We start from the raw sequence: 23,025 nt of genomic DNA, 5'->3' as shown, positions 1-23,025 counted from the left end.
CTGTCTTTTTCCTCTGTCTTCTGAGAGATCCTTTAACTTCATCCTCCAACACCTCCGTTGAGTTTTGTTGGGTTTTTTTAGTTTTTTTTTTTTCTTGGCTGAGTCAGGTCTTAGTTGCGGCACGCGGGATCTTCGTTGCGCCATGCAGGCTCTTTGTTGCAGCCCGCAGGCTTCTCTGTAGTTGTGACGCGCAGGCTCCAGAGTGCGTGGGCTCCGTAGTTTGCAGCACGTGGGCTCTAGTTGAGGCGCACGGGCTCATTAGTTATGGCACACGGGCTTAGCTGCCCCGTGGCATGTGGGATCTCAGTTCCCCGACCAGGGATAGAACCAGGAGGATTCTTTACTGCTGGACCAGCAGGGAGGTCCCTCCACTGAGTTTTTAGTTTCTGCTCCCGTATTTTCTCATATAAACAGGAGTTCGTAAATCACTGACTGCACCCTTTTCCCGGTGTGGACCTGCCTCTCCCGGCAGTGTTTCCTCACTTGCTCTGCTTGTGTTTTACATGACTTGGCCGCTGGTTTTCAAGCCCAAGACCTCCCACGCCCCACCCCCAGGGTGGCTGATCAGGCTGGGTCTGCGCATATGGGGGCCGACCTCACGGTGCCCAGCAGGGAGCGCGGGGGCTGCAGGAGTGGGGAGGCCAGGATGCCAGTGTCTTCGGACCACCCCCCCTTCCTGCTGGCCTGGCCAAAAATCTAAAAATAAAGAAAATAAATGACACCACTGCCCTTTTGTTTCCACCGGGCTTGGGAAGGAAACACTTAATCCACCTTCCTTGCAGGAATCTGATTTTCATCTTTACGGCAGCCCAGAAAGGTCTAGACTGTCATCTTATGATAAGGAAACCAAGTCTAAAAGGAATAAAATAATAACTTGCTAGTGACCAGCAACACAGGTCCCTCAGAACGGAAAGCCCTCGAATGTGCAGACTCCCTGTCTCTTGACCCCCCCTGACAGGTGCTGTTCCTCTGGGTGGCCCCGGCATGGGGTGGGGGGCAGCTCCTGCCCTTGGTCCTGAGCCCCCTGCACGCATTTGGGCCAAACGATGGGAACCTGGGGGTGCAAAGCAGTCCCAGTGAGGGTGTTGGCTGTGCTGTTCGCCCCCAGGGACAGTTTACATAGCTCAGTCCAGCTTTTCTCAAGACCCGGTGCCCGTGCAAGGTCCCCTGATGGTCTCCCCGCCTCGGGAGCCCTTTGCCCCCTGCAGCACGGTGTCCGTATCAGAAATCAATAGTCCCATCACTTCCTGCTTCTCTGGGTCTGGGCAGTGGCCTGTGACAAAGTCCTGGCTTCGGGGCCAGTGCTGGGAGCGCCCTGATAGCAGGGGCTGCGGTGATCCGGCAGCCACGTGAATGGCAGACGTGGTTTATGACACCTTGGGACATTGCCCACACACTTTATCTGCACAAAAGACATCCTCAGAGAAAATGGCCTTGCTGAAATTTTTCACGCGAAGGTATAAAGGTCAGCGAGATGTAACGTTGCCTCTCTGCAGGAGATCTGTTTCCAGATTCCCCGAAGCCACGCCAGAGCGGGGCATCCTGCATCCTGGATCACTGCAGTCAGTCTCCAAACCTCCAGCCAACCAGCAGCTCCACCGAGGTCAAGGCTTTTCTCCCCCCACGATGGCTGCCTGTGATGTAACTAATTTTATGTCCTTAAATGCTAGAACTTTGAAGAATGCCTTTTCCGGTTTGTTTAGCCTCCAGGGCCACCAGCCTCCAGCTTCCTCTTTCTGTGAAAGCAGAGTCACCCAGCACAAGCCGTCCTGTGGCCCTTCTTACACCTCCCGCAGAGAAAGGGAGTTTGTGTGGTGCCGGCGCCGGGATCTGTGTGATTCTGATTTGGAAACCTTACCTCTACCTGCCTTTGCTGTTTTCGCTGCTGTGCCCGTCACAGCTCAAGTTCAATGAATTCTTTTGTGAAGTAAGGTCTCAGTGACCTGATTAGCAGCTACCTTCGGCAATCACGCCCTGTGTGTCATTAAACTGACACCGTCAGCGTGAACCATCCGTGCCTTGGCTCTGCCGTGGTGATCTGCTTGGGCCCAGGCTCTCCTCTTCTGAGAGCCTGGCCCCAGACCCCACCCAGCTCACCCCGAAGTCCAGGCACCCACTTCACCTCTGACCTGCAGCTTTTAGGCCCTTCCCGCACCCAAACTTACCTGCCCTGGACCCTCAGCTTCACTTGAAGACAGAGAAATAGAAATCATCTAATCTGAAGTAGTTCTCAAGTCTATCAATTGATACCTTTCATCAAATTGGGGACGTTTTTGGTCATTACTTCTTCAGATTGTTTTCTACTCCATTGCCCTGTCCTCTCCTTCTAGGACTCCAGTTTCTTCTGATATCGTCCCACAGGCCACTGAGGCTCTGTTTACTGTTTATCTTTCTTTGTTCTTCAGATTGGATCATTTCTACTGCCATCTCTATCTGCTGTTAAGCCTATCCACTGACTTTTTTATTTCGGTGATTGAATTCTTCAATTCTAGAATTCCAGCTTGGTTCTTTTAGATATCTTCTATTTCAAGGGCCAGCAGACCACGCGCATGGGCCGGCTACCAGTTTTTGTAAATAAAGTTTTATTGGAACACAGTGGCGTTCATCTGTTTGTGTATGTTATGAGTGTTTTGTGCTACAGTGGCAGAGCTGAGTAACTGAAAAACAGCATGTGTAGCCCACAAGCCTGAAGAATTTACTGTCTGGCTCTTTTAGAAGAAAATTGCCAAATCCTGTTGTACTCCACTGCTGAGATTTACTGCTGTTAATTCATTGCAGGCATGTTCTCCTTTACATTCTCGAGCATGGTTATAATAGCGGCTTTTATGTCCTTGTCTGCTAGTTCCAACATCTGGATCATCTTGAGGTCTCCACTGATTTATGGATCCCATTTTCCTGTTTCTTCATATGTCTAGTAATTTTGGTTTGTTTCCAGGACACCATGACTGATACATTGTAGAGACTCTGTATTCTGTTATATTCCTCTGGAGAGCATTGATTTTTGTGGTGGGTGTTGTTGCTGCACTGTGGTTTTGCCAGGACTGGACTGAAACTCCAAATGTGTCTCCCTGTGGTGACAGCAGCTGAAACCTCTGAATTTTTAGCTTCTGCTGGCAGCTCAGGACCTGCCTCTCTTGTGTGTAATTCAAGGATCAGCCAGAGATTTCAAGAGTTCGTGCACAGAATTTGGGGTTTGGCCTCTCAGGCTCTTTCCTTTCTGGGATTTCCTCCCTCTCTTTTCAGCTCCTGTGGTTGCCCTGACCTCTAGCCTCTGATTTTTCAATCCAGTCAGACTGTAGGTTTCTATATGAGTTTTAGCTGCTCTGCATGGCCCCAGCTGGGACCTGCCCTCTGAGAAAAAGCCATAGAAAAACAAGGAAAAGTGTAGAGCCCATCTGGTGTCTGCCTTCATTTACTCTCTCTTCAGTGTTGTGTTTGTTGTGGGTATTTTTTCCAGAGCTCATGGTCATTACCCAGAGGACAGCTGGCTGGACAACCATTGACAGCGGGTCCACTGCCAGGACAATGGGAGCCACTCCACTGGTGCCCATCCATGAGGTGTGATTGTCATGAATTCTTCTCCCAAGTCTTTAAGTCAGAGCCAATCATGAAATCAGAAGAAAGAAAAGCTTAAAATGTGTGCTTCCTTGTATGTGGAGCACTCAGGAGTGGGCGGACACAGAAGAAGGATGGAAAAGCCTCTTGGGGAGAAGGGCACTGTGGGTGGAGCGGGGCTGGCGGCTGCAGACCCAGCTGGCGCTGGGGCCAGGCCACTCACTCATGGCTTCACTTGACAGCTCTTGTTAATTATTATCATTAATGTATATAATTATATGTGACATCACCAGTCACACCTGCTGTGTGGTTGCTGCCTGCCCTGCAGGGGATGGCATCTGGGTGGACGTCTCTGAGCACAGGACGAGGGTCCTCGGGCCAGTGCCTGCCCTGGGAGGGGCTTCGGGGACTCCACGGCGTGACTGTAGAGAGTGCTGGAGAGTCAGCGCTGGGAACTGCGTGTGTGTCTGTGTCCCTGTGTGTGTCTGTGTGTGTCACTGTGTGTCTCTGTGTGTCTCTGTGTCCCTGTGTGTGTCACTGTGTCTTATGTCCCTGCGTGTGTCACTGCGTGGGTGTGTCTGTGTGTCTTTGCCCCTGAGTGTGTGACATTTCAGGTCCCACCCGGACCGCTCGTCCTCCCGAGCGGGGGGGGTCCCCTGTGCATCCCAGTGACTTCCCATCCTTCCGCTGGAAGTGTTTCACCATTCATCTGGTGACTTTGAAGCAGAGCTGGACTTAACAAGGCTCGTATGTGTTAAAGTAAAACCAAGGGATTTACTGCGCCGCTGCATCGCGTGGACTCAGCTGATCCGGCCGAGCAGTCCCTGGGGGCGGTGGCCACAGAGGGCCTGACCCTGGGCCCCGGGCTCCCGGCCGCGTTCTGAGGGGGCGTGAGGGCCATTGGCAGCGACCTTCCGGTGCCCGCCCTGCCCAGGGCCCCCTCCAGAATGGCGGGCTGGTCGCAGGGCCTCCGGACCTTTACCGTCGGTCCGAGGGTTTGTAATTAGAAGCAAACACACGTGTCTCCGCTCTTACCGTCCTGCAGCCGTGCCTAATTAGCTGTGACTCCCCAGGCCTTGGCGATCAGAGACCCGCGGGCTCGCAAGTCCCTGTTGGGAGCCCGGCGGGCGGGCAGCTCCAGCCCGGCCTCGCGCGGCTCCTCGGGGCCCTGCCGACGCGGCGCCCCTGGGTCTGTGCTCCACAGAGACTGCGTCCTGCCTCCTGCGGTCGTTAGCACTCCGCCGGGTCCCGGGTGCACGTCACGTGCTCTCCCTGCATCGGCACCTGTAACACTTGTGGGGTCCCAGTCGCCCGCGAAGCTGCTGCCTGCGGGTCTCGGCCTGGCTCTGGCCCTGCGGCGGACGTGCACTTGGGCCCCACGTGGGCCCTTTACACATAGGGCGCGGGAGTCCCTCGAGGCCTCAGGCGGCCTCCACCCTCCCAGCCTAAGGGTTGGCTTCCCAGCAAATGCGGGCCCGATGGGGAGGGCTGCCCCCGCCACTCGCTTCCCAGGGGCGCGGCCCCGGGACACAGGCCCTCGATGTCCGTGGCCCAGGCTCTGGGTTGGCCGGACGTGGAGGCCCCAGAGCTGCAGGGCCCAAGGTACCGAGGTGGCTGCTCCGAACTGCTTCGCGGGCCCTTCTGTCTTTGGAGGCAAAGGAGGCGAAGGTTGGGAGGGGGGCATCAGGACCCACGCTGCTGTTGGGGTCTCTTGGCGAGCAGGCCCCCGGCAGGTGCCCCCAGCAAGGGTCGGGGTGCCAAGGGGTGGCGGCGATGAGCCCCTCCACTGTCCTCGCAGCTTCCCCAGAAGACGCGGCCATCCGGGGCCACGGATGCTGGAAGGAGGGGCCCAGCACGTGCTCTGGCCGCTGCCTCCACCCCGTCATCCCCGCCGTCTCGCAGAAGCTGCGACGTGAGTGACTGTCTGTCCTAACCATGCACAGTCCGCGGCCGAAGGCAGGGTCTGGCCCCCCGGGACCTGCCCCACCGGGAGCGGCCTCCCTCCTGGCTGGTGGACAGCATCTTCAGGCACACGTGGACGCCCAGGCACCTGGAGCTTGGCCCACCAACTCCTAAAACGCCCATTATGGGCTTAATGGCTGAGCCACTAACAGATTGCCACTTAAGATCAATCCAGCCTTCAGTTTAATTAGCTCATTACAATGCGGACTGCCGTCTGATGGTGGTCACGGGAGAGCCGCCCGCGGGCCTGACCGGGCCCAGCTGGCAGGACGGCTCGTGAAGAATTCCCATGAAGCAGAGACCCCGGAGCTCTGGGCGAGGACGGAGAATGGGGCCCCCTGCACACTGTCGCTCCCCCTCCCCCCAGACCAGACAGACCAGGAGCCGGGGGCCAACCTGACGCCAGCGACCTCGGACCACAGGGGAGGGGCAGCGCCGTCCGCCCCGACCGCGCGCTCAAGGGAAGGCGCGTGGACCCGCACAGGCAGCCAGTGTGCGTCAGGCCGTTCCCCCCACACCTGAGAGGCAGAGGGTGCGGACGGAGCTGCGTGACACGGGGCGGCAGGGACTGACGCGGAAGCAGGAGCTGGGGAGCGAGGGAGGGAGGACCCCCCTGGAATAAAACGTCACCCAAGAAACAGAAGGAAAGTCTCCGTGGAGCTTTACATCACAGACAAGGGTGAGAATACAGATTCAGTAAGACAGGAGCTCAAATTGAGACAAGAAAATGGTGCTGAAAATGTCAAGAGGATTTTCCTAGCTAAGAAAACTGGAAAAGAACTAACACGGTGAGATCTGAGAAATAAGCTCGGGACAGCAGGAACCAGACGGAAGGCTTGGAGGCAAAGCACCGGCCGGACAAGAGGTCTGAGAGGTTGTGGGTGGCAGGCGGGCGGAGGCAGCCGCTGACTCCCTCCTCCCGGCGCTCGCTGGACCCCACGGGCCTCCGCAGTCTGCCCGGAACCGACTGCGAGCAATGAGCGCGCGGCACGCGCGTAGTTAGCGCGATGGCCTCGAGGAGCCGGCCTGGCTGCTGTGGGGACGGGGATGCCTCCTCGAAATGCAGGCTGAGCCAACGTCCCCCGTATCAGAGGAAGGAGGACAATCAGCGCTAAGAATATACCCTTGCTGCGAGGATGCTCTCAAAGACAAAACATCTTCTGACAACCAGACAGAAAAAGCAACAAACTGGCGACCACATGGGAAGAGTAAAGTAAAAACCGGGCTGGTCCGGCCCGTCTCCGGGTCTGCGGGAGGCTAGGGGCCCAGCCGGGCAGATACCCGCAGACGTGAGAAGGTGGTGCCGACCTCTGGCCCCCAAGGGAGACGGGTGCCGAGACAGTCTGGGCGAGGGCCTTGCGGCGGAGGGAGCGGTGGGGTCCTGACACCCACAGGGGCTGGAGGGGCCACGCTGACTCGCGGGGTTTCGGGAGCCTTTCTCTACGGAGTTGGGCAGGTCCTTCCGTTTCAGGACTATTTTTAAATATTTTCTTTGTGAAATTCAAGTAAAGTTAAATTGAACATCAAACCTTCAGTAGAAAACATAGGAGAAAGGAGGGCTCTTTAAAGCATAACACAAAACTCAGAAGCCATGGAGCAGAAGACCAACAGATTTACGTAAACAGGAGACATCTGCACATAGCAAAACATGAACAAGAAGCTAAGTGACCACACCTTCGAAAGTGAAGATACACCTGCGCCGGTGCGCGAAGAGCTGCCCGTCGGTAAGAAAAGGCTGATGACCCAGTGACGCGGCAGCATGGTTCACAGAAAAGGAAGAAATGTCTCCCAAATGGGAAGAGACGCTCAAACCTCACTCGGGATAAGAAAGTCAGGTTAAGATGCCGTCTCCCACCTGCCTGGGATGAGGGACAGGTGACCACCGCCCCCAGACCCCCCGTGGGCAGGTGAGACGGGCATCTGTGCAGGACACAGGTGAGCGCTCAGTAGGCCCCGCCGTGCACAGAGGTCGGAAGGCACGCCCGTCCGTCCACACTGTGTGTGTATATACTTCTTTTTCAATGGGTAAAAAGTTCAAGTCGCATTTTCTCTGGGTTTTCAGGGCTTCCTTCCAAGCAAGAGCATGTGATGTGAAGTCAGCCTGGGTGTCATCCACCCGTTTTCCAAATTAATAAGATGCTCTGGTAACCAGCTGCTGTAGACGAATGTGGCGCGGGGTTGGGACTCCGAGTTCCCCAGGGGCCGAGTTTTGTTGCTGTTGTTAAGGGCCACCTGGTTCCTCGGCACCTTCCTGCCCCGCTGGCCCCGCGGTTGTCAGAGGAGATTGAGATCCGAGGTCCACTGGGAATGTCTAATCTGGGGAGACGTTCGGCTAAAGACTGAACACGAGCCCCAGGACCGGAAGCCAGCCCTGGGCCGCCCCTCTCTGCCGCCTTGGCAGGGGGTTCGCTAGGGGTCAGCGGTCACTCGTGCTCCGCACCTGGCCCTGGGCCCAATGACCCGCGGTGCTGGCCTCAGCTCCAGGGGCCCCCAGACCAGCGGGCACCGGGGGGGTGAAGGAGCAGTTGAGGGGCCGTCCCAGACGTGACCTCCGCTGGAGCCTGGCCAGGCCAGGAGGACAGCAGGAGACACACATTGCGTGGGGAACAGCAGCTCTGGTGAACGGGGTGGGGTCCCGGGGGAGGCCCTCCGTGCAGTTTGCTCGGGGCTCGCTGGGAGTTTGGGGGGCAGGAGCGGACGCCACCCATGCCCCAGAGAAAGGCACAGCCTCACAACTGTCCAGCAGGGAGGGGACTCGGGACGCGCCTGCGGCTCTGGGCGGCTTTTCTAAACTCGGCTCCCGGCTGCCGAGCCCATCGGGAAGGAGACGAGAGGACAAGCCCGCCGTCTGTGGACTTCAGGGAACCCCTGGGAGGTGCAGAGGAGGGGCGAGAGCCGCAGGCCTTTCTATACCAGCACAACTCCCGAGCGGCCGTCAGAGCCCAGTGCGGACTCCTGGGCCTAGGGCCTGCTGATCCTGGTGGCCGGGGGGGGGTCCTGGGGCCTGCAGGGGTTCTTGCGCTGCCCTGTGCGCTTGGCCTTCGGGGCCAGGAGCCACGGGGCGGACGGGGCGTGGGCACGGCCTCCCAGGTCTCCTCGCAAAGCCTAGGGCGGCCCCGACCGGCCGTCACTCAGCCCGGGGTGCGGGAGTGTGTCGTCAAGGGAAGACGCGTCTCTCCGGGTCCTTGCCGGGTGGCCGGGGGTGGGGGGGAGCCGGTGCCGCCAGAATGGGGCTCTGGGGCGCCGACCCGTCTTCCCCACGTCAGGGCCCCTCTGACGACGCTGGGCCCAGAGAGCCCCTCCTGGGGACCGTGAGCCTGCCAAACCCCGATGCCCCGCGCTCACGGGCAGGGCAGGGCTGGAGGACTTCCAGGGAGCTGGGGCTCGTGCTCAGGCACGGCCTCCCTTGCCGTACCCGCGGCGGCCACCGAAGCCTGGTAACTGTGTCACGTGGAAACGTTGAGGCATCAGCCTCCCGGCCTTTGAGTCTCCCCACGAAGGCGGGACCCCTCTGCTGGCTCCTGGGGAAGCACCTCTACCTGGGGAAGCAGCTGCCCTCACCCCCCACCTGCCACGTGTGAAAACTTTCAGAGGAAGAAGCTCGCTCCCAAATCAAAATGTGCAGCTGGTGGTGGGGTGCCAGCGGGTCCTCGGGTCCTGGAAGCAGTGCCCGTTCTACCTCCACCGGCTGAAACCTGACCCTCCCCGCGCCACAGAGTAGGGCCCGCACCTGTCATGCTGCGTCTCAACCAGACGCGGAGAGGACCGTCCCGGGGGACGAGGCGCAGTGACACGGGCCCTCCTTCCTCAGGGAGCCCCCTTGAGAGCCAGCATCTAACCCCCAGATGTCCCCTGGCTACCAGCGAGGACACAGGCCAGGGACAGGGTGCAGGGCTCCTGGATCAGAACCCGCGGGACCCGGCCCAAGAAGTCTTCCCTGAGACAGCTGGGACGGGTCAGCCTCTCCCACTGGACGCCCCGCCCCCTGCTGCCCTGGGGTCCTTGCATCTCAGGAGACAGCTCTCCTTAGAATACAAAAGAAGACCTGTCCATAAGCAGAGCTTGCGTGAGTGAGGAGAGCGCTATCTGAAGCCGCTCCAGCTGGAGAGCCCACCTCCTCTGTCAACATCCCGACTATCTTGAAATCAGACTCAACACAGGATTCTTAGCACATTTTCCCCTGACTCTTAACACAGAACAAAGGAGAAATGGCCCCACCTGTTGGAGTGCACGCCTCCCTCGAGGTCCTGGCAGGGCTGACAGGGGAGGGGGCCGTCGCTGGGGTGACCTCTGCGGCCCCGCTGTCCCCCGAGCGCGTGACTGCGGCGGTGGGACTGATTGCTGCTGGGGAGCCCTGAGGCCCTGGCCTTACGAGGCTCTCGTCCTGGGCACTCTGACCCCAGGAGAGCCGAGTAGAGGGGACGGCCGGCATGGGGTTCCTCCACGGAAGATCAAAACACAGCTAGGGGCTTCCCTGGTGGCGCAGTGGTTGAGAGTCCGCCTGCCGATGCAGGGGACACGGGTTCGTGCCCCGGTCTGGGAGGATCCCGCGTGCCGCGGAGCGGCTGGGCCCGTGAGCCATGGCCGCTGAGCCTGCGCGTCCGGAGCCTGTCCTCCGCAACGGGAGAGGCCACAGCAGTGAGAGGCCCGCGTAACGCATAAAAAAAAAAAAAAAAAAAAAGCACAGCTAGGCTTCAAGCAGGGTGAGGGTCCCGGTCACCAGGTACGGCACGAGGGATGATGTCGGAGGGGGTCCGTGGGGCCTGGGGGCCTGCGGGCCCTGCACTCCGCCCACCAATCCGGGCCTCCGTCCCCAAGCCACCGTGCAGCCCCTCTGGCCTATCACAGGGGGCTCCCTGTGGAGGGGGACCGTTCTCTGAGCAGGAGGCAGGGGGACATCTGAGGAGGGTGTCCTTGGGGCCGGGGCGACTGGCAGGGCCTCCTCTGCGGCCACAGACCCGGATGTCGGGCCTCGTTTCCCGAGTTCACGTCTGTCCTGTGGTGCCAGGCCAGACCCCCCATTGCCCCCACCGTGGGGTCCCGGCCCCCCTGACCCCTCCCTACCCCGCAGGCTTCCACCTGTCCCACAAGGTCACCAGCGTCGTCCCCGAGAGCGCACTGCTCATCGTGCTGGGCCTGGTGCTGGGCGGCATCGTCTTGGCGGCCGACCACATCGCCTCCTTCTCACTCACACCCACGGTCTTCTTCTTCTACCTGCTGCCGCCCATCGTGCTGGACGCCGGCTACTTCATGCCCAACCGCCTCTTCTTCGGCAACCTGGGCACCATCCTGCTGTACGCCGTCATCGGCACCGTGTGGAACGCGGCCACCACTGGCCTGTCCCTCTACGGCGTCTTCTGCAGCGGCCTGATGGGTGAGTGGGCACCGCCCCCCGACCGGGGGCTCATGGAGGGTCCTGGGGGGTCCTCAGGGCGGGCTCCAGGCAGCCTCGTTTAAGAAAGCCCAGGACGAAGAACACAGACCTTAAGGCGGGGGTGAGCTTAGGGGTCATCGAGAGATGTCACCGCTGGCCGCATGCCCCTCCTGGCTTGTAAGTCGTCAGTGGCCAGCCCACGCCCGGCCCCAGGCCGAAACACGTGTCCCGCTTGGGAGTAGAGTCTGGTCCGACCAGGTCAGGCAGTGGGTGGCGCAGTGGGAGTGACCCAGCTGCTGTCCCGCCCCCTTGGCGGGGAGATGGGGTCCAGCCTCAGTCCCCCCATCTCCAAGAGGCCAGGGAAAGAGGAGGAGGCCCCTGTGGCAGAGGCCGGCATCCGAGTCCCACGATCGTGGAGCCCAGGTAAACCTGCACCTGAGCAGAAGGTTTGGGTGTCACTTCTACGCAAACCGGCAGGGAAGAGCCGCGCCAGCTTCTCCTCTGTCACCGTGGCGTCTGCTGCTCCCCCACCCCCGCTGGTGTTTCCTGCCGGCTGGTTACTAACCTTGGCCCTGGCATACCTCAGAGGTGCACCCCACCCACCTGGGGGCTGGCCATTATCCACCGGGGAAACCGGAGCAGGTGGGGCCTTACCTGAGGCCTCGCACAGATGTACCCGATCGCACAGCCCTAAATGCAGCCCGTCCCGGGGTGGCTACGGCCGCCCCTGTTCGCCTCCGGGCTCTGCAGTTTGAGCTCCTGGCATCGGGGACCACTGGAGGTGGGTGTCGGCACCCCGGGCGCCAGTCCACGCTCAGCCTTGGCCTCAGACACTTCCACCAGCTGAACCAGACCCAGGGCCAGGCCCTCTGACTGAAGGAAGGGCACGGCACCCCCGAGCCCCACGGTGGGGCTCACGACCTACCTTGAAGTCGCAGTGACAAGACTATAAAGAAACAGGGGCCGAAGGTCCCCCGCGTGGAGGAGTCACCTCGGGACTCTGTCCTCACCCCGTGGGGAGTGTGCACTTCCGCGAGCCCCCGCTGCCGTCTGGCACCACCCCCAGGCCCGGCCGGGAAGCCCACGAAGGCTAGCGTGAGGCCGCACGCGCCCGGCCAGGCCTCCCAGGCGCCTGAGCCGCAGGGGCCGTGTGGGTGCGATTAGACTGCTTTCATCGGCGGTGCCTTAGGCAGTTGGGACCATCTAAGGCCATCGGGCCACCTCCAGCTCCCAGGCCCAAGGGTAGGTCTTGGGGTTTGGAACGGGCATTCCTGCTCCTCAAGGGCCCACAGCTGTCTGAGGCCTGTGCTCAGCCCTTGCGACACAGCTGGTCAAGGCCGGGTGTCAGCCAAGGTCATGGAGCAGAGCAGCGCCCAGGGGACACCCAGAGCCGGGGCCCTGCCGCCTGGAGAGCAGCGGTGGGTCCCTGCTGAGCGGCGGCCGGGCTCGAGGCTCGGAGGTGCGGCCCAAGGCCAGGGTGCGCCTCCGAGGAAGGGTCACCTGGGGGGCGTCTGGGCACAGCGGCCCAGCACCCAGAAGCTCTGGGCCATAGACAGGCCCTGCAGGCGGGCAAGGCCGTGGCAGAAATGAGGTCCTGGAACACACAGCCTGGCGGCCCTGAGCCCACAGTGCAGTCCCGGGACCTTCCTGGCAGGGCTGGTGGGTGGTGGACTGACCCACCAGGGAGGAGGGCAGGCTGCCCCCCCGCACCGGGCTCTCCTGCCTGGGAGGCTGCCCGCCCCCACCAGGGCTCTCCTGCCTGGGACGCTGCCCCCCCACCCAGGGCTCTCCTGCCTGGGAGGCAGCCCCCCCACCCCCGCACCGGGCTCTCCTGCCTGGGAGGCTGCCCCCCCACCCCCACCCGGGGCTCTCCTGCCTGGGAGGCTGCCCCCCCCCCCACTCCTGGCTCTCCTGCCTGGGAGGCTGCCCCCCGCCACCAGGGCTCTCCTGCCTGGGACGCTGCCCCCACCCGGGGCTCTCCTGCCTGGAGGCTGCCCCCACCCGGGGCTCTCCTGCCTGGGACGCTGCCCCCACCCGGGGCTCTCCTGCCTGGACGCCGCCCCCCGGGCTCTCCCGCAACGGCCCACTCGTCTTCCAGGAGACCTGAACATTGAGCTGCTGGACTTCCTCCTGTTCGGCAGCCTGATCGCCGCCGTGGACCCAGTGGCCGTCCTGGCCGTGTTTGAGGAGGTGCACGTCAACGAGGTGCTGTTCATCATCGTGTTCGGGGAGTCGCTGCTCAACGACGCCGTCACCGTGGTGAGCGCAAGCGGGAGGGAGGCACCTGCCTCTCGGGGCCTCTGCGCGCGCCCCGCCAGCGCCTCTGCCGCGCTGTCCTGCTCCAGGGCCTCCTAACTCAGAATGACCGGCAGCTTTAGTCAGATTGTCTGGTTCTTAGAGCCCACTTCACACCTTCGCAGTTAGCGACTTCACTGCTGAAATCCCACGAGCGCTGTTCCCAGCTTTGGGTCCCGGTTGGGACCCCCATTCCTGATTGTGGAATCGGTGGACGATCACAGTCTCATGGGGACCACGGAGGGGAATCAGCTGCGCTGTCGGGAGCCCGCAACCCTGGCGGCGGGCAGGGGCCCGCGTCAGCTCCGTGCGGGGCGGACAGAGGTGCAGGAAACGGGAGACGGCTGTGACTGGACGTCGGCGTCCTCCGCGACACCGGGCCGCGGGCTCCGGGGCAGTGAGGTCCCGGGCGGGGGCAGCGCAGAGCCGCCTGCCTTCCCCGCATCGGCCGGAGGTGCATCTGAGCGCCTGCCCGCTGGCACCTGGCCTGCGGATTCGCAGACACAGCAGACGTGCAGTCTCCTCTTTGCTCTTAAAGCCCCATGCTTTCGTGTCTCGTAGAAGCGGGAACTTCTGCCCGAGCCAGGGAGCTCTTCCCTTGACCCCTCCGTGAGGTTCATCTCCCCAGGACCTCCGTTCCCGTAAAGAAGCGGGGCGGCTGTGGTCTGGTCCCGTGACCTTCACGGCTGCACCGCGCCCCCCAGTCCCTGTGCGTCGGCACTGCATGGGTTTCCTTCTGGTAGCACAGCTTTGCAACCCACCCCTTGAGGGCCCTCTCCCCCGCTGGAGAGCACAGACTTGGGAGCACAGGGACAGGTTTCTTCCCTAGGGGCCTGCAGCCCACCCCAGGCTTCCCCTTGGGCCCCTGTCCCGGATGCGGAGCCTCCGCATCATTTAGGAGCTCAGAGAGCGCGGGAGCGCCCACTCCCGAGGCCTAGGATGAGGTGTTGGGCCTTCATCTCAACGTCTTGGCGGGATAAGGTTTAAATGTCAACAGGCAAAGATGCCCCGGGTGCCACCCCACAGTCAGGGCCCAACATAGCAACAAAGTAGCTGAAGATGAAACTCTGGGTTTGTCCTGGGAAATGAAGTCGAGGATTGTCACTGTGGGCTGGCTTCGTGGTCGCCCTGCTTAGCCGACAGTGGGAAAGGCCAGGTTTTCTCTGAAGGTTCTCGCTCCTTCCAGGCTGCTCTCCTGCCCCCAGACCCCACACTGCTGCCGGGATGATTTCCTCCCCGGGGGTTTTCGGTTTCCGTTCAAGTTCCACAGGGCCTGGGGCCCGAAGCAGGGAGGGGTCAGCGCTGACCGAGGGCTGATGGTGTCCCGTCTGCCTCTGTTCCCCCAGGTCCTGTACAACGTGTTTGAATCTTTCGTGACGCTGGGTGGTGACAAGGTGACTGGCGTGGACTGCGCGAAAGGAATAGGTGGGTGACTGGCGGGGCCGTGCATCAGGGGAGAGCTGGGGCCGGTCTGTTCTCCAGAACATGGGCCCCTCAGGGCGGTGTCTGTGACGGTCTGGGACCCACAGCCCGGGGAGGAAACGGCGTTTCCACTTCCAAGTCTCGGCCACAGGTCCCTCCCTCCCCCACGTGTTTCACTGGCACGATTTGATCAGGCCCCAGGCACCCTGGGCGGCGAGGGTCATCGCTCCATCAGGCCCAAAAGGAGGCCGTGGATCCTGTATCCTGGGGGTCCCGGGCATTTCTCTGGGCAGGGACAGTGACAGCAGGCTGTCCCTGGGGGCCCAGGACCCAGTTCTTGCTGCCAATGCTCCGCACAAGGGCTCCTGGTCGCAGTGCTGCCTCCACGGGGGGGCAGCCGGGCCTCCCTCGGGCGCAGGGCTGTCCCCTCCCCAGCTGTCCCTGTGGAGGCTGGAGCCGACGCCCAGCCTGTCTCTGTCCTCCGAGAGAATCGGCCTCTTGTTCGCTGAGCTGCCGGTGCCTCGGGGGGTCAGCGGGAGACCTCAACGAGGAGCGGTCCGGAGGCCGGCGGCCAGCTCGCCTACGCCGCGGCCACAAAGGGCCATTCAGGGGCCAGCGGCAGCGTCCTTGCCCTTGCAGTGTCCTTCTTCGTGGTGAGCCTGGGGGGCACGCTGGTGGGGGTCGTCTTCGCCTTCCTGCTCTCGCTGGTGACGCGCTTCACCAAGCACGTGCGCATCATCGAGCCCGGCTTCGTGTTCGTCCTCTCCTACCTGTCCTACCTCACGTCAGAGATGCTGTCCCTGTCGGCCATCCTGGCGTGAGTCCTCGCTTGCTGGTGGGCCACAGCCTCGGGGTCCCGGGGAGGGGTGGCCCGTCCCCCGCCCGCTCTGCCTGGCCCACTTCCCCACGCTGAGTGGGAGCTCACTGTGGGCGCCAAGAATTTGATCTATTTAGTCCTTCCAGTAAGGAGTTGGTGTTTTCACAGAACTGTCAGGGGCTGCCGCACCTGCTCTGAGCAGAGAAAGGGCCCACACGCAGCCGCTCCCGGGGGCCCTGAGTCTCAGAGCTGGCCCGCTCTGGGGTGGGGACAGAAACTGAGGCAGCCCACTCCCCCGCAGTGCGGGGCCCAGGCCTCCTGAGGCCGTAAGCAGCGTCGGGGCGCGGGGGCCACACGCCCAGCGCAGGGCACCGAGTCCTTAGGGGAGGGCTGACCTGTGGGGCGGATGTTTACCTGGGACGCAGAGGCCTGAGGTGCCGCCTGCCCGGAGACGGGCCCTTAGCCCCACGGGGGTCCGGTGGGAGCGGAGCCTCGGCCTGAGACCTCACGGCAGGCCGGCCCGTCCCGCAGCATCACCTTCTGTGGCGTCTGCTGTCAGAAGTACGTGAAAGCCAACATCTCGGAGCAGTCCGCCACCACGGTGCGCTACGCCATGAAGATGCTGGCCAGCGGGGCCGAGACCATCATCTTCATGTTCCTGGGCATCTCGGCCGTGGACCCTCTCATCTGGAAGTGGAACACGGCCTTCGTGCTGCTCACACTGGTCTTCATCTCTGTGTACCGGGCCATTGGTGAGGGGGCGGGGGGCATGGGGGGCACTGGAGGGAAGATGGGGATGACGGGGGCATGGGGACCATGGGGATGGTGGCAGGGTGAGGGGACACAGTCGGCCAATGGCGGGGATTGGTTGCAGGGAGTCTGTGGAGCCCCAGACATGCTTTTGCCCCCAGCCTCCAGCCCCCCAGCCCCGTGAGTGGCAGGTTCAAGAGACCCTGGGGAGCCTCAGGCTGGCCTGGCCACTGGCCCTCCTCAGTGAAGGGGCAGGCCTCCTCACAACCTTGTAGCCTCACAACAGAAATAGGACAACCTAGAGGTCAGAGTGGAAGGTTCCAGCACCCAAGGGAACCCACGTGGCTTCCCACTGACTCACTCTGGTGTGGCCACTCGGGGGCAGCATCAGTCACCATGGCACGTGAGAGGCAGGACCCTTGCTGCCCACACCCAGCTCAGGTCCCTGGTCCCTGGTGTGTGGCGCTGACCCAGGGCCAGGGAGGGGAGGAGACGAGAGGCGGTCCAGGTGGCCCCCACGCGCTCTGCCCACAGTCACTGAACTGTGGGCTCCAGGGAGCAGATGCTCTGCGGGCAGGTGGCCTCTGGTCCTGGAGCTGCTGGGCAGTTCCACCCGTGGTCACAGTGAGGCCTGAGAACTTCCAGAGCTGCTGGGAGCAGAGCTGCGGGGTGTGCGGAGGTTGGCTGGGGGAGGGCAGGGGCCTGGGTCCAAAGTGGACAAAGGGACTTGCGGGGAGGGGGCTGCAGGGTGGAGTTTCCTGGTCCCACGCGCAGAATGTGGCAAGGAGGGCCTCGGCAGGGATGGAAGCGCTGCGTCCCCCTCCCAGAAGTGCTGAGCGCACCCTGGACCCTGCAGGTGTCGTCCTGCAGACCTGGGTTCTGAACCGGTACCGGATGGTGCAGCTGGAGATCATAGACCAGGTGGTCATGTCCTACGGCGGCCTCCGCGGGGCCGTGGCTTATGCCCTGGTGGTCCTTCTGGATGAGAACAAGGTCAAGGAGAAGAACCTGTTCGTCAGCACCACCATCATCGTCATCTTTTTCACTGTCATCTTCCAGGTACTGTGCCCTCCCCTTCCATAGTGGGCGGGACCCACTCTCACAGGCTCCAGGCCCGGGTGGGTTTGATAATTTTAGTAACTAGGAGCAGTTTTGTAGGTTTCCACGTGGCCCCACTGGGGACGCAGCGCGACTTGCCCTAAAAACGTCCTTCCTCGGTCCTTGCTGGTTAACGAAACCCCAGTTAGTATTTCATTGACCAGACATGCCCGGGAAGGGCCCCACTTCGCCTTGCTTTTGGCTAATCTAAGGAGCCGGCCAGGGGCCTCCGAGGGTGTCCGGTGACCTGCAGGTGGCAGGGGCTCCTTCCCGCTGGGAGGTGGGCACAGACCACCTGGAGCCTGGCTAAGGGGCGGCTCCTTCCTGCCCATGCGGGTGTGGGTGGGTGCTGGCTTGGTGGGCCACAGTGGGGCCTGCCCCAGCCTCAGGGTCCGGGTGCCCTGTCTCCTAGGGCCTGACCATCAAGCCCCTGGTGCGGTGGCTGAAGGTGAAGAGAAGTGAACAGCGAGACCCCAAGCTCAACGAGAAGCTGCATGGCCGGGTAGGGGGAGTGGGGAGAGGAGAGGAGAGGAGGGAGGGGGAGGGGGGAGGGACGGGTCTGTCCAGGTGATGCTGACCCACTTGCCTTTCCTCCCAAAGGCTTTTGACCACATCCTCTCAGCCATCGAGGACATATCAGGGCAGATTGGACACAATTATCTCAGAGATAAGTAAGTGACTGGAGCGGCCCCTGACCCAACTGCAGCAGGAGAATTCGGAGGCACGTTTGTCTCGGCTGTTAGCTGATGACTGTGGGACCCCCAGGCTATAGAAGGAACCTCTGGCATCACCATAACCCTAACCCCACAAAGCCCTAGTGACCTAAGAATACTGCCCTCAAAGGAGCCAGAAGCCACTGCCCACTTGTCTGGGTCCCCCCCTCCCCCTCCCGCCCCTTCGGCCGCTGGAGCTCCCTCCTCCCCCAGAGCCCACTTCTCCTCCTAGAATCCCTCTCCTCCTTTTCCTGGGAACCCCCTTCCCTCCTTTAGATCCCCTCCTCCCCCTGGGCACCCCTGTCCCCCCATGTCCACTGTGCCCATTCAGGTCTGGCCCAGCCACCTCCTTTTCTGACCCAAATAACCCAAATATTCTATTTGTGTTGGAGTTAAAGCCTCCTTCTGGGCAGGCTAGTTCTCTAAGTGTGAGAGCTCAGGGGGCTTCTCCCAGCCTACCACTGGTGCAGGTAAAAATGCACCCCGGGCACTGTAGCCAGAGCCCCGGCCCCGCCCCTGCCGGCCCACCCCGCCCTCCACCCATCTTCCTGGAGGGTTAGGCAGTCACGGGAAAACATCCGCATTAGAGGAGAAGGTGTAATCCCACTTCTATGCACAGCACACTAACGACCACGCTGCCACGACAGGAAGGTAGGAGCGACGCACACGACTGGGAGGCGGGGGTCAGGTGGCAGCATGGAGGCTTTTGCGTCCTTTCTTTCAAAGCTCGCCTGTGTGGTTGTCACAGGAAATGGAAATCAAGGTGTCCTGCCCCAGCAGCCAAACACTGTCCATCCCGAGTCCGGATGGTGGGAGGGGGACCCCTGCTCCCCACAAACGCCACCAGGCTCCTCTGTCCCGGGGCCTCACCCGGGCCCTGCCGAGCGCTGACAGCTATTGCTTTGGCCCCCCAGGCCCTGCCGAGCGCTGACAGCTATTGCTTTGGCCCCCCAGGCCCTGCCGAGCGCTGACTGACAGCTATTGCTTTGGCCCCCAGGTGGTCCAATTTTGATAGGAAGTTCCTCAGCAAGATCCTCATGAGAAGGTCAGCCCAGAGATCACGGGACCGGATCCTGAACGTTTTCCACGAGCTCAACCTGAAGGACGCCATCAGCTACGTGGCCGAGGTACCAGACGTCTCGTCTGCTCGTTTTGTTGGAGTCGGGGTTGAAGCAAGACAGACACACATGGGGACAGCTGCTGGGGTCCTGCACCCCGAGGTCCCGGGGTGGGGCTGGGGGCAGCTGGCGGGCGACGCCCGGCCTTCTCGATGCCTCAGCCGCGAGTTCACCTGAGCTCCCAGGTCCTCAGGCACTCCCGAGGATGGGTCACGTCACAGCCCCCAGTCTGTGGCACTGGTGGGTCCGAGATGGCGAACCCCAACGTGCACAAGCTCCAGGTTCCAGCAGGGGCGAGGCCAGGGGATGGAAGCTACTGGAAGGACTGTCGTCTGCACCCCCGACCCTGGCTGAGAAAGTGCAGCGCACGAATCCCGGCCCCTGTGACTGCGATGCCTCCGAGGCCTCGCAGCCTGAACGGGGCTGGGAAGGTGGGAGGTGTCCTCCTGGTGGTGTCCCCCTCTGCTGGCCGCATCCTCTCTCCTGGGGACCCTCCGCGGCCCCCAGTCCCCAGGAGGTAACACAGGCTCCCAGCAGGGCACCAGCCTCCCCTCCACCCGCTGCTGCAACGTCAGTGCCTGTGACCCAGGCCTGTGGGCGCCTCCCTGCTCAGACCAGACGGGGTGGCATGTTCCCCCGGGCTGTGCCTGTGAGCGGCGGCCTCTGGCAGGCCTGCCCGCAGCATCCGCTGTGCCGTGGCGGGGTGGCCCCCGCCCGGCCACCTTTCCCGGCTCCACCCCCCTCTCCAAGGGCACCCCAGCACATGGCGCCGCACCCCGCTCGGCAGTGTGACTACTGTTGCCCCAGGGCTCTGCTCCGTGTGGCTTTAATCTGATTCTGGAGGCCTAGGGATTCCCTTCTGGGGTAAACGAGGGCAGCCGGTCTGGAGCCCCCAGTGGGGACAGGACCACCTTCCCAATCCCGGGGGGATTCGTAGTGTCTTCCCGACACTCCCCGAGGTGCACCAAGGCGCCGTGTCCTTCGCACGATCGTCTGCGAGCCGTCCAGCTCCAGCACGGTCCCCACCGTGGCTTCCAGGGCCTCGGCTCTCCCATGGCTGCAAGGTGCCTGGGGGCCAGCACACAGCACCTCGCGGCGGCTGGGGCCCTCTGGCCGCACCCGGCTCTCTGCAGCCAGGCCACGGGTGCTGATGAGGGCGCCACCTCCTGCAGGGAGAGCGCCGCGGTTCCCTGGCCTTCATCCGCTCCCCCAGCACCGACAACATGGTCAACGTGGACTTCAGCACCCCGCGCCCCTCGACCGTGGAGGCCTCCATCTCCTACCTGCTGTACGTGCCCCAGGGCTGCCACGGGCCAGGCTCTCCCCGGGCCCCCCAACCAAGCCGCAGGCACCAGCAGTGGGCACGCTGGGGCTCCCGGCACGGAGCGGAAGGGGCGTGGGAAGGGGGCCAGGGCCCCCGCACCAGATTCCCCCGTAGTGTCAGTTGGTGCTGGTGGTGGCACTGATTCAGAGGCAGCAAGGCAGGGCCGGGCGGCAGATTTAAGGCCGGAGGCCTCATTGGGAGTGCCCCCTCCCCCCGCCACGAAAGACAGGGCCGCCGGTCCTGGATTTCAGGCCGCCAGCCTCTGCCCGGCCTGGGTGCTTGACTGGGGCTTGCGGCCAGCTCAGGGCTATTCTGGACATCACCCACCGGCAGCCATGTGCCGGAGAGAAGGTCGGGACTTTGGAGGGGCGGGTGCACTGCTGGGGGCCGAGAAGCCCTTGGGGGGACGGCCCCCAGGTTGCGTCGCAGCGTGCGCTCACCGAGGCCCCGCACAGGAGGGAGAACGCCAGCGCCGTGCGCCTGGACATGCAGTCCCTGGAGCAGAGGCGACAGAGCATCCGCGACACGGAGGACATGACCACTCACCACACGCTCCAGCAGTACCTGTACAAGCCCCGGCAGGAGGTGGGCATGCCCGGACCCCTCCCGCCAGAGCCTAGGGCGGGGCAGCATTCTCACCGCGCCCCCCCCCACCCCGCCCCAGACAAGGCGGGTCCTTGCTTGGCGCAAGAGGGCTCCAGCAGGCCGGGAGGGGGCAGGGGAGGGTCGGGGCTCGGTCCCCGGGCTCACGTCCGGGGGCAGCCCTGGCCCTGCGGACACCACCAGCTGTGACTGTCCGGCCCCCCTCCTCCCCCAGTACAAACATCTCTACAGTCGACACGAGCTAACTGCAGACGAGGACGAGACGCAGGACAAGGAGATCTTCCACCGGACCATGCGGAGACGCCTGGAGTCCTTCAAGTCGGCCAAGCTGGGCGTCAGCCCGCACAAGAGGGCCTCGAAGCTGCTCAAGAGGGAGCGCGTCCAGAAGCGGGTGAGGGCACCACGCTTGGGCTAGCCTCACCGAGGGGGGTGCCCCGGCGGCAGGGCCGGGGGTCTCCCGGGGGGTGGACAGGCGGATCGGGCACGACCCAGAGCTGTGAGCAGTTTCCTTCTGTCTCTCAGAGAAACAGCAGCATTCCCAACGGGAAACTGCCGATGGTGAACCCCCTGCACGATCTCACCATCAAGGAGAAAGGTACGGCTGGGCCGCGGCAGAAACGCTGCTCAGCGGGGACTCAGGAACGCGCGAGGGGCAGGCGGGTGCAGAGCGCTGTCCTTCCAGGGAGACCCTTCCCCTCGGCACCCAGGACCCTTGCTGCCCTGCTCTTCCCGCTGCAGCCGCTCTGGTGCGCAGTGCCCTGGAGCTGGGCTCCGCATCCCCTTCCCCTGTGGCCACGTGGTCCCAGCCCCTCCCTTCCAGCTCGCCCCCGTCCTCAGAAAGGCCAAGTGTGGCTGGGGGGGGGGGGGGCAGCGGGAACCCCCGGTGTGGTTCTCTTTGCCCAGCCCCGTGCTGGTGCGAACCTGAGGGCACCGCCGTCCGTGAGCTGCCCAGAGGCTGCTGGGTGAGGTGGAGGCAACGACAGCACTCGGGCTCGGCAGGCCGGTCCGGGGCGCCGGTCAAGAGCGCGGGACGAGGTCGTCTGCGCCTCCAGCCTGTTCCCCTCATGCTGCCCCTTCCCTGCCACCAGATTTGGAACTTTCAGACCCTGAGGAAGCCCCCAGCTATGATGCCGAGGAGGTGAGCAGGGGGATCGAGTTCCTGGCGAACATCACGCAGGACGCAGCGACAGACTCCCCCTCAGGTGAGGGGACGGCCCTCTGCCACCCCAGAAACGATCACTGGAGGGAGGGCCGGACAGTCGAGCGCCGGGTCCATGTGGCCACACGGTTGTGGGCAGCAGGCCGAGGCCTCTGCTCTGAAATAAGGGAGAGCGAGAGCCGGTGGCCCCCAAAGGCCCATGACCCTGACCTTCCAGGTGACCTTCCAGGTTGTGGCTGCCTGCCGGACGAGCTGGTGTCTGACGCCAGGGCAGCTCCCTCCCTCTCTGCCCTTGGGTGTGCCTGGGGAGCTGATGAGCCGCTGCCCTTTCTCCTAGGAATTGACAACCCCGTGTTCTCCCCGGACGAGGACCCCGGCATCCTCTCTGCGGTGCCACCCTGGCTGTCTCCTGGGGAGACGGTGGTGCCCTCCCAGAGGGCCCGCGTGCAGATCCCCCACTCTCCCAGCAACTTCCACCGCCTGGCACCCTTCCGCCTCAGCGGCAAGTCCGTGGACTCCTTCCTGCTGGCCGACGGCCCCGAGGAGCAGCCCCACGCCCCGCCCAACTCCACACTCATGTAACTGGTCCCTCTAACCCCGCCTCTCTCCTCTGCTCCTCTCGCAGCGCCCGCCTCCTCCCGCCTGGACCTGAGCTTCTGCACACTCTCTCCGGCAGCTGCCTGCCTCCTTCTAAGCCTGTTCTCACAAGCCTCTTGTTCCAGCGCACGTTTCTTAAAAGACCCATCTGACTTCCTGCTTCTCCAACCGAGCGGGGTGGGGGATCACTGCTGTCGAAGGACGTGACTGTTTTAGGCTGTCGGTTAGGAGAACGTGA

The 23,025-nt window shown here is 62.8% G+C and overlaps 1 protein-coding gene across 2 annotated transcripts in view; it reads left to right on the top strand.

Annotated features, from left to right (window-relative positions):
* Positions 1–22,772, top strand: part of SLC9A3 (solute carrier family 9 member A3) — a 37,343-nt gene extending 14,571 nt beyond the window's left edge. Inside the window, exons 2-16 of one of the 2 annotated variants that reach the window (XM_065874126.1) lie at positions 10,589–10,891; positions 12,990–13,150; positions 14,533–14,611; positions 15,248–15,425; positions 15,957–16,177; positions 17,032–17,234; positions 17,686–17,775; positions 17,874–17,944; positions 18,984–19,113; positions 20,277–20,392; positions 20,884–21,013; positions 21,246–21,422; positions 21,554–21,626; positions 22,120–22,233; positions 22,528–22,772. In XM_065874126.1, the coding sequence (XP_065730198.1) occupies positions 10,589–10,891; positions 12,990–13,150; positions 14,533–14,611; positions 15,248–15,425; positions 15,957–16,177; positions 17,032–17,234; positions 17,686–17,775; positions 17,874–17,944; positions 18,984–19,113; positions 20,277–20,392; positions 20,884–21,013; positions 21,246–21,422; positions 21,554–21,626; positions 22,120–22,233; positions 22,528–22,772 (2,291 nt within the window). The remainder of the gene's footprint in view (positions 1–10,588; positions 10,892–12,989; positions 13,151–14,532; positions 14,612–15,247; positions 15,426–15,956; positions 16,178–17,031; positions 17,235–17,685; positions 17,776–17,873; positions 17,945–18,983; positions 19,114–20,276; positions 20,393–20,883; positions 21,014–21,245; positions 21,423–21,553; positions 21,627–22,119; positions 22,234–22,527) is intronic. The other variant, XM_065874127.1, reaches the window with a different exon arrangement.
* Positions 22,773–23,025: the final 253 nt, after the last annotated feature.

The sequence above is a fragment of the Phocoena phocoena genome, chromosome 3 (genome assembly GCF_963924675.1).
Source record: "Phocoena phocoena chromosome 3, mPhoPho1.1, whole genome shotgun sequence".
In the NCBI taxonomy this organism is placed as follows: domain Eukaryota; kingdom Metazoa; phylum Chordata; class Mammalia; order Artiodactyla; family Phocoenidae; genus Phocoena; species Phocoena phocoena.
Note: the sequence above shows the minus strand (reverse complement) of the source record. Positions and strands in the feature narration are given on the sequence as shown.